The following is a 10,000-nucleotide window of genomic DNA, read 5'->3' as shown; positions in this document are numbered from 1 at the left end:
ATTTAATCTTTGGCAACTTTCTGCGGACAACATGTCCGAACTTGAAAAAGCTAGCCAGTTCTTTCAAGTTTCAATTGATTTTCATCCTCTCCATGCATGGATGTAAATAACAAAGAATAGCTTCAGTGCACTTCAATTGTTATTGGCAAAAAAATGACACCATTATTTTTTGGTCTTTATTGATGCAAAGACTTATTTTAGTGTTTTGAAGATTGACTGAAATACATGAAGCAAGACACTGCCCCTTTAAGCACCTTCCCAGTAGTGCATAATTATTCCCGAAGTTACAAAAGTATGTAAAAAGAATCTATGAGCAAATTAAAGGCAATAATTATAATTATATGACTTGAAAATACCTAAGAAGGACTTCTCCCTCTTCCCCTGCAAGCTCTGGCGAACTGCTGCGGTCAGAATCTTCATCACTAGAGCTGTGCTCCTCATCAAGTTCTTTGTTCCATACACTGGGAGTTTCAGCTGGCAATTCTGCAGTTGGTGAGAAGGCAGCCCATTGTATGTTATTAGCTCTGCTGTTGCTGGGAACTAAGCTGTCACCATCTTTCCACGCCCCTACAGTAAATGTTGTCCAAAGTGTTGTAAGCAAAGCAACTCACTTTAATTTCCACACTTCTTCCCACCAACACTTGTAAGTGGTAATATCAGTGAACCCGATCAAATCAAATGTTACGGCCATAATGTTACCTCAAAAACTAGTCAACATGGACACCTTAATAGTAAGCTATTTACACTTCCCTCCATTTTGTGCTTAATTTACTGCGAATTTCATAATCATGCAGAATCTCACCTTCAAGGGTTAAGCGCCAAACTGTGTTTTGGCTTCCATCAAACAAATTTCCGAACATAGCCGAGAAGATCGACTCCACCTGCCGAAAGTGAAGTGGGGTTCTTCTTAGATAGTTCACAGCTCAAAAATCAAATGATATCTTTGTAGAGCTTCTTTAATGAAAATATTCGTACAGATTCCATTGCTTTCCATCAACATCAGGTTCGAATGTACAAATGTACTGTGGGGACCAAAAATGCTGATTCGTAGGTTATGTCACGCGTCAATTGATTTTGGCATCTGCAGTTTCGGCTCAACCTCTTGCTTGGTGCCGGAAGTTTGATTGATGGAACCCAAAACGCAGTTTGGTCGTTGGCGCTTGAAGATGACATTCTGCAGAGTTATGAAAATGGCTGTAAGCTATAAACCCTTTTAATAAGTCTAATATATGCCGTTTCCGCTAATGATGTCGAACTCGTGCTTTCAAATTTCATTCAGAAATGTACAAAGGCTTAAAACAAGAAAAGATATCGCAAAAGTTTTAGGCCTTTGTACATTTCTGAATAGAATTTGAAAGCATGAGTTCGACGTCATTAGCGGAAAACGGCATATATTAGAATTATTAAAAGGGTGTATAAATGCAGTGATTAGAATCACCAAGAATACAACAGGAGACCTCTAGCCCTAGAATAACATGATTCATGTACAGATATTTTGATATGCAGACTGTGCTCAATCAAAACATTCTCAAATAAACAACTCTAGTAAAAGGGAACCTCCACTCCTAGAAAGACACCTTTGCTTTCAATTTTGTGCATGGGCTTCCTTAATCTGTGATAAAAGAAACAACAAAGCATTCTCTGTGGACATTCCTGGGCAAAAGTTGGGGATTATGGTATTAAATGGTAATTTTAGTACTACTACATGTACATTCCACTTGAATCTTCTGAACTGTTTGTCTTAAATGTTTCAAGAGATGAGAAGTGGAATGCTTCCAGAGCTTCATGTCTTGAAACACCTTGATTTTGACCATATTACACCTACAATAATTATTACAATAACATCATTACACTCAAAAAGACCCCAGGTTTTAGATAACATTTTGCCAGACAAATTTATGAACTTCATGGTGCCTTTGAAATTGGAAGTGCAAAAAAGCAATATCAAATTTAGCCTTTTTGTTACAAAAATACGCAAACAAGTTTAAAATAATGGTCATTGGAAACATCATTATTTCCTCCAGTTTAAGTCATCTTTTTTCCTGAAAAGGGAGGTTCACTTTCAAACAGGAACAGTACATCTCCATCTAAACTAACCTCTTTCTCTTCAATCACTAAGTATGGCTGTAAACACGCCACAAAAACCTTTTGCAAAAAACTTCTTTCAGAAGCACACGACCTTGAAACGTTCAAGTCTGGTTCAGAGCTGGGGTTTCCTAAGTTTAAAAATTTCCTTATTTGGATGTAACATAGCTCCTGCATTTTCACACGTGTGTAGCTTTGATCTTATTTTCATCCATATTTGGGCATAAAATTGGTGTCCCCAAAATCCCCAGTTTTCTTCCAAGGAAAAGAGTAGCTTCTGCTACTTTATATACATGTATACTGCTGCATCTCCAAGATTTTGATTTTGCTTCCTGCTTTAATCAACAAAATACATGTATGACACTTACTTTCCTCCCTAAGTTCAGTCACAGGAAGGTTTGTCCAAGATGATTCCTCACTGCTGACTGCTGGTGGACTGGCTGGTGTGGTTATTGTTTCCCAAGTAGGTTGAGCAGAGCTGGGCCCCTGGTCAGCTTAGAGAGAAAATTTAACTACTCTCACAATGTGACCAACTCTTTAATCATTAATATCGAAATTAAGCGAGGACACCATGCTGGGCAGCATCGACAAAAACATAATTAATTTTATGGGTAGTTTTGTGAAGATCATGGTATTGTGCTGGTCTGATTGTGTTTGACATAGCTCTGTATTGTCAAGCTTGCATGAATGAATGAATCAGTATCTAGGGCTGTTGTCCACCAAGTAAGCTCACACAGTCCTAGCTCTTTATAATACATGTACGTTCTTAGCTAACCTGGGTTATATACATGTACACAATGACAACCTGGGCGAAGTTGCACGACTAGCACTCATCAAGGTTAACTCACACATGAAGTAACATTATACTGATTTTAACCAATACCAAGTTAGCCCATGATTACTGCTTAACAGGCATCTCTGAAGATTAAGCACAACAAGTTAGCCCTGGCTATGTACAGTACAAGTATCAGGTAAATATGAGCGACTAGAGCCTCTGCACAACCAATATTATTAACCCTGCTGACTATGTAACACTAAATAATTACTGTCAAATAGAAAGGCCACAATGAATACCTGGCAACGAGGTTGAAGTAGGTAATGGTTGTGCTCTAGTCATCCTTTGTGTGTGCCCTGAAACTTGACCACCATATGCAACCCCCTGCACAGGCATACCACTAGATGTAGGATACTGTGGCACTTGGTATTGGGAGATTTGATGATATGGCTGGGCAACAAACTGCCCTTGCATCTGTTGAAGAGGCTGATGTGGAATTTGGAAATTTGCTGGTATAAAATGGGCAGCAGGTGCTTGGCAATGCAGCTGAGGTTGTTGTGGCAGTTGCTGTGGTAAAACAAACCCTGCCATTTGATATTGTTGCTGAGGCCAGTTATTTTCTCTTTGAGCAACATTTTGAGGAGGAATTTGCTGAAGAGTCATTGGTCTTGGTGGTGGAATGACAACGATATTTCCTTGGAAACTTGTTGATCCAGATGGAACGAAAGGAGAAGGAACAGCTGGAGTTCCCACAGGGGAACTCATTTCCTCAGTATTGGGATTCACTGCCGCCATGTCAGCCAAGTCATCAGCGGGAGTTACTTTAGAGGAGCTGTTATGGTGAGCTTCCCTCTTTCCATCAGCTTTTTTAAATCCACTTTTCTTCTTTTTCTCTATAAATAATGAATGCATTATACATGTACATAATGCCAATCGGATATTTTAAACAAAATCTCAGCACACTACTGTCAGTTCAAAAGTACAGGCACCTGTGTGTTACTCATTAGCCCAAATGTTACATTACATTGATTTACAGCTGTAAAAAAACAGAAACCATTGATGTGATTTTGAACTTTGGAGTCTGCATACATCTCTACCGATCAATGAAAAGTATGATATACACAGTAGCGGTCACAATAATTTAATTTAAGGCTTCAAAAGAAATCAAACCCATAACCTCTGCAAGATTCATACAGTAATCCACCAGAAGAGATGTGACACCTTCTTTGTTACTCAAGGGTTCCTCTTACAAGCAGATTTATAGTGAGTTCATTATTGCAAATTTGATTTCAGGAATAATTTCAATAATCTGGTCATTGGATAAATGATACAAAATTCAAATCAAGCCTCAGTTCAAAACATGAATTTTGATTGGATGATTGCCCACTTCCAGGCCAGGCTGGCATGAGAATTTGACAGTAGTGCCAATTTGCATAATCTGCCAATTCAGGTCCTAACAAGCGTGATTTGTATTTCTTTTTAAATTTATTTTTCTGTCTAATCTTTGGAATTCGAAAAAATAGTGTCTCAAGTTTGAGGACACTGGTAAGACTACAGAAAGGTAATGTTGCTCGAGTGAAGTAATCGTTATTTGACAAAATTATGACAGATTAGGGAGCTTCTCCAAATTAATTTTGGAAATTTTGGTTTCTGATATCACTATCGGCATTTTCCGATTCCGATATCTGCTTGTGTCTGACTCAAGAATTTCCGATTTGAGGTTTCAAAATTCTGATAAAATTGGACATCAATCGGACATCAATCTAGAATGGCACATCGGCACGCAATGTTTTTATAAATGAGTGGATCTAGTATAAGCATACAGACCTTCGATCTCGCAGATAGTAATCTTTGTGTGCGCTTTTTTTGCAATTTATGCTCCTGTTGTTTCTATTTTCAACTTCAACATCTCAACAACAAAAATGACTGACTTCAAGCGTTTATATGACTCTAAATACCTTCTTGGAAACCAAACTTAGAGGTGAAGCACAACACGTCCGTTGATTTACAGCATATTAAACAGTTTCGGCTGCACAGTTTTAATATTGGAGGACTTTTAATATTGCACAAAATACTCTCGAGGTTTCGGAAAACAGTGTTAAATTCATGATACATGTATTTGACTTTCTAAGATGGACCGCCAAAATTACCAGCTTGCGTGAACTGCTACTCAACTGAAAAAACCGTGACGCCTGTCATGCGTTTGAAGCGATCGTGACATGTGTTCCCACAAATGGGGTCGTAGATCTCGCGTGACACAGACTTTAAGAGGCAGTTCATGTTTCAAAATTCAGTGCATCGTGCTAATAGGATGTTTGATCAAGTCCAATCGGAAGACCGACATTTTTTTATCTATCAGAAGTGACTCCCGATAACACTCATTCCGATAATCAGTGTTAATCTTCCGACTTCATCGGAAGAGTTGCACTTGAGTTTCCGATATGACTTCCGAACAATCGGAAATTTGACCTTCCAAAATTTGGAGAAGCTCCCTTATGCAAATCAGTAAACCTGTAGAATTCTCACACTGGCCTGGCACCAGCAGCCAGCACTATTCCAATCAAAATTCAAGTTTTGAACTAAGGCTTGATTTGAATTTTGCATTATTCATCTGATGAACAAATTATTGAAATGATTGCTGAAATCAAATTTGCAATAATGATCTCATTAATCCCCTCATCAGAGGAACGCTTGAGCTGTTTTGACTGTAATAGCAGATCAATAATAATTATATGTTACATACTGGTGAGCAGACGTCTTCTTTGTTAATAGCACATCAGTGATAATTATACGTAAGGCTCATGCAGAGCTTGTTAGGGCTACAGAAGAGATTGGAAAAAACAAACTAAGGAAAATGGTATGACGTGTGGATGAGAGATAAACACCTTTAACTATAGTCTATGTTGGAATGATCCCTGAAGTTGAGTGAGCAGATAAAACAGTTGCCATAAAACCTGCAGACTTCTCTCTTACTTACAACAGTCATCAACTGAAGCTATTAAACTAGGCAACCAAAAAGAGGAGTTTTAAAAAATATGAATAACAAAACTGTTTGTCCTTTTATCTCTTCCAACATAATAATGTTAAGCACAAAATAATAATTAAATGAAATTTCCTAACTTTTACTCATAAAATCCTCACATACAGTACATGGGGATTCAAACAGAAGCTGGCCTCTGGTGAGAAACTGCCACCTCCTACACTTGTCACGACTTGCTTGTTTGTCATGATTTTCACTCTCAATCTGATCAAAAACTTATTGCACAATGGCCTCAGCAAAACGACTTAAACCGCTCAAAACACACTAACTCGTCAAGTACAGTACCAGCCTTATGAGACCTTCACATTTTTCAATTTCTGAATGTGAAATCAGCTTTTTCAGAACTGTTCCATACCTGCTGAATCTGCAAGCTTGTCTTTTTCTTTCTTCTTCTTATCTTGTCTGTTATTAACCTCATCATCTCCTTCCTCAACAAGCAAAGTTCGGTTCATAGCTGAAACAACAATCACCGCTACTTCAGATCAAGTTGAAGTTTTGTGTGTACCTCTACGTAAGCTTGTTAAAGAAAGTCGTTGCAGAGAGTTCGAATTTTAATAATTTTACGAAAGGTTTTTCCTGGTTGTTGATATGAAAAACGTAATCTTGCTGATTATCATCTGCACGGTTCTATTTTCCTTTAAAGAGCGAGACAGCTTGACCCATAAATTGTCAATATACACGGAGCTTAGCTTATATTGTATACATATAATCAATTCGGATACTAATTTCAAGCGTTGTATCTGCCTGAAAAGGGTTCCCTCGAACTTTAAAAGGTTTTCCTTACATTACTTTATACACAGAGGCAAAATTGCTTCCTGCAGTCTGTGAATAACGTAAAAAACTTGCTGTCATAGCTGCAGAGCTCGTGTCTCGTACAAAACAAAGACTAACACTACAAGCCTAATCTTAATTAATTAAAGGTACGTATTTAAGGAGAGTCATGCATGAATGACTCAATAAAAAATCCATCAAACGGAAAATACCTTTCATAAGTCGTTTCTTCACAAAAGAGTTAAATTATTATCCACGTTGCAACAAACGAATATCCCTTTCAGAGACTAGAATTCACTGTACCATGGTCAGATTTTCTTCCCTCAGAGTAAACCTGACATGGTTGACAGTGGGCCATGAAGAGATCAGGGCCGGTAACATGACATGATTAAAGGCAGCAACAAATTGTCTGATTTAATAAGTTGATTTAGTCGGACAAATATCGCTCAATTTCGCCAATTTCCTCCGCCAAATGGTGAAAGTCTGCGGCCATATTGGAATATCGTTCATCACGTGCCAAAATATGCACTCCCGGATGGTAATATGGGGGCGGTGAAGAGACTTTCAATGTCCCTTACACAACAGCGTTTCTCAGTTCTGTGTGGGGATTGACCTATAATTCTAACTTAAAAAGAATAGTTACTTTCCAGAAAAAAAGCAATTAGAATTGTTGCTAAAGTTCCCTTTGATTCCCATACAGATCCTATTTTTCGAGATCTCGAAGTTTTAAAATTCAGTGATGTTGTTTTGTTTCATTTAGGCAAGTTTATGTTCTTCTCCTCTAAAGGTTTACTTCCGAATTCATTTAATGACATGTTTACACTGGCTAATTGTATTCATCCTTATAATACTAGAAACTCATCCAATAGCAATTTTTATATTCCATTTGTTCAAACTAATATACGAAAATTTTCAATCCGCGCGCTTCCAAGGCCCTAAATTTTTCAATTCTCTTGACAGTCAAATTAAGCCATGATCTGGACCTAGCTACCGCTCTGTTTTGCAAAAACCTCAAAGGATTTCTTCTTTATCGTTAGTAGCATCAAATTCTTCGAGGTATTTACGCTTTTGTATTTTTGTGGATAAATGTGTGTTTCTGTGCACTCTTTCGTCTTTTTAATAATATATGGTATTACGTCCCAGTGCTATCTTAATCTTAATTTCCCAGTCTAATTTGAGGAAGTCCATAGCTCCATAAGCTCTTATAGTTTCTTTATGGGCTTCCTCGCCTTTTTTACAATTTTTTGTATTTTCTTTAATAATCCGGATACATTATATGTAATCATGGCAAATAAAAACCTTGAAACCTTGAAACCGGCATTATGTGGGGCTCGTTGTATTTCGGCCGCCATATTGGACGGGTGGAAAAGTCGGAAGATTGGGAAACACCTCTCCCCTTCCCCCCTCCGCCTTGTTTTGTCACTCGTCCCATATCTTCCACCCTTCCAATATGGAAATTAGCCACATGCTTGTCACGAAAGTACAGTCGGCTCTTGGCTTGAAACGGGATACACGACATGCACGAGGTGTCTCTATTTTCGCGCGAAAGGTATGATAGATGCTACCCGGGCCTTAGCACATGCAAATGAGATTGATTCATGACAACGGTTAATTAACGCGATAAGACTACTAAAACGTCACAGGAATGGGCTAAATTACAGAATTCAGGACAACATCTAGAGACTCTACTGACGAGCCGGCTCGTTTACCATCCACTGCTGAGCCAAACGAGCCAGCCAATGTTTATACGATTCACTGCCGAGCCAAACGAACCACCAGTTTAATAGACCCCGATATTTGTATGACTCCTTCCTTCATCCACTGCCGAACAAAAATGGGGCCATTACTTGCTCAGGTAAAGGAATGTAAAAATAAGTATAACACTGCTTTGGCACTGAAGTTATGGAATTTATGCGCGCGTGACCAGAAAGCTAAGGTCAAGTTTTTGGAGAAATGATTGGCTAGTCCCTTTTCGAATTACTTCGTTCTCATAGAGTATCCCTCAAGTGATCTTCGGTTTGAAATCGATTTTGTCGACCAAGCACGATAGAACAACGATGAACGCGTGAACTGACGAATAAAACTAAAATTACTTTAATTGAATGTGAGCACGTACAAAGACGGTTGAAGTTGGTCAGTAACGTGGTAAGAAAACTAAAACGTCACAGGAATTTAAAGACAAAGAAAAAACTGCTTTGTTACTGGTAGTACCTTTAATTTATCTGATCTGGCTAGCTTGTGCGATTGTCTTTTCAGTTAGGACTTTTTTTATAAGAACGTTGGGGCTGAGATTGAGCAGAATTTTAAGAACATTCCTCAGACTGAGAGTCGATTAAGAACGTTTTTATTTTGTATTTTAAATGAAAGCATAAAATTGCGTTCATAACTGCGAGGATGCTAGCCTCACTTTATTTCATATCAGCAGTTCAATATATGATTCATTTCATATATTATTTCGTTCGTTAATGGTTTTCTTATTGCATGATACACCTCTCAGTTTGTAATAATGAGCAGTTCTTATTTTATAAGAACTACTTAAAGTTACGCAAATAGGCGCAAAGCAGCCTTTAAACCGGTAAGCCCGGGCTTACAAACTCTTGGACATAATTATCCGAACATTTTCCCGGTTGAATGATTTCTCTCTTGATTTCGCTTTTTTAGGAAAAGACCAAGAAAGCAAATTTATGGATTTATTTAATCTCGCGTTTTTATACTAGAGACGCATAATCTGTCCAGACGAATTATGTGTCTGTCAGGTTATCCGTCTGGTGTACAGACGGTATATGAACTACATAAGAGGCATAATCCGTCTGGGACGAACTTGGGCAAACATGTTTTTTTGCGTCTGTTAAATTCGTCTAGTATAAAGACGGACACAAGATGCATTACTGTCTGGACGAAACGATAATCTTCCGTTGTGAGTCGTTCAAGACTCACAAGGAAAGATAGTTATAATGCGTCCATTGCCCGTCTTTATACTACAGACACATAACCAGACGAAAAAACAAATGTTTCCCCAAGTTCGTCCAGACGGGTATAGCGTATCCTTTTATAAAAACGGCCATGCACTCTTCTCATAATGCCGGTTTCAACGGCCACCGGGAACGCTATTTCAGTTCGATGCGCACAGTAAAAACCTACGTGCCTGCCACCATGAAAACGGAACGGCTGTCTTCCTTGCTTTGATGCATGCGTACTGGGAAGTAACCATAGACGTGGAGGCTGTTGCCCGTGACTTTTGAAAGAACAGGCTCCTTAACTTTGGGTTTCCATAGAACTAAAAAGAACTCGGGTTTTTGTCGAAGAAATATTGTCAAGATGTGGTGACA

General features: G+C 38.4%; 1 protein-coding gene across 3 annotated transcripts in view; it reads right to left on the bottom strand.

Annotated features, from left to right (window-relative positions):
• The window catches only part of LOC138052716 (ralBP1-associated Eps domain-containing protein 1-like), a 35,550-nt gene extending 28,360 nt beyond the window's left edge, over positions 1 to 7,190 (bottom strand). Inside the window, exons 1-5 of one of the 3 annotated variants that reach the window (XM_068899271.1) lie at positions 6,884 to 7,190; positions 6,256 to 6,354; positions 3,160 to 3,753; positions 2,454 to 2,579; positions 357 to 567 (exon numbers count right to left, since the gene is read on the bottom strand). In XM_068899271.1, coding sequence (XP_068755372.1) covers positions 357 to 567; positions 2,454 to 2,579; positions 3,160 to 3,753; positions 6,256 to 6,354; positions 6,884 to 6,890 — 1,037 coding nt within the window. In that variant the 5' untranslated portion in view covers positions 6,891 to 7,190. Of the gene's footprint in view, positions 1 to 356; positions 568 to 802; positions 959 to 2,453; positions 2,580 to 3,159; positions 3,754 to 5,603; positions 5,667 to 6,255; positions 6,355 to 6,883 lie in introns of those variants that run through there. The other 2 variants (XM_068899272.1, XM_068899273.1) reach the window with 2 other exon arrangements.
• Positions 7,191 to 10,000: the final 2,810 nt, after the last annotated feature.

This window comes from Montipora capricornis, chromosome 6 (genome assembly GCF_036669925.1).
Source record: "Montipora capricornis isolate CH-2021 chromosome 6, ASM3666992v2, whole genome shotgun sequence".
Classification (NCBI taxonomy): domain Eukaryota; kingdom Metazoa; phylum Cnidaria; class Anthozoa; order Scleractinia; family Acroporidae; genus Montipora; species Montipora capricornis.
Note: the sequence above shows the minus strand (reverse complement) of the source record. Positions and strands in the feature narration are given on the sequence as shown.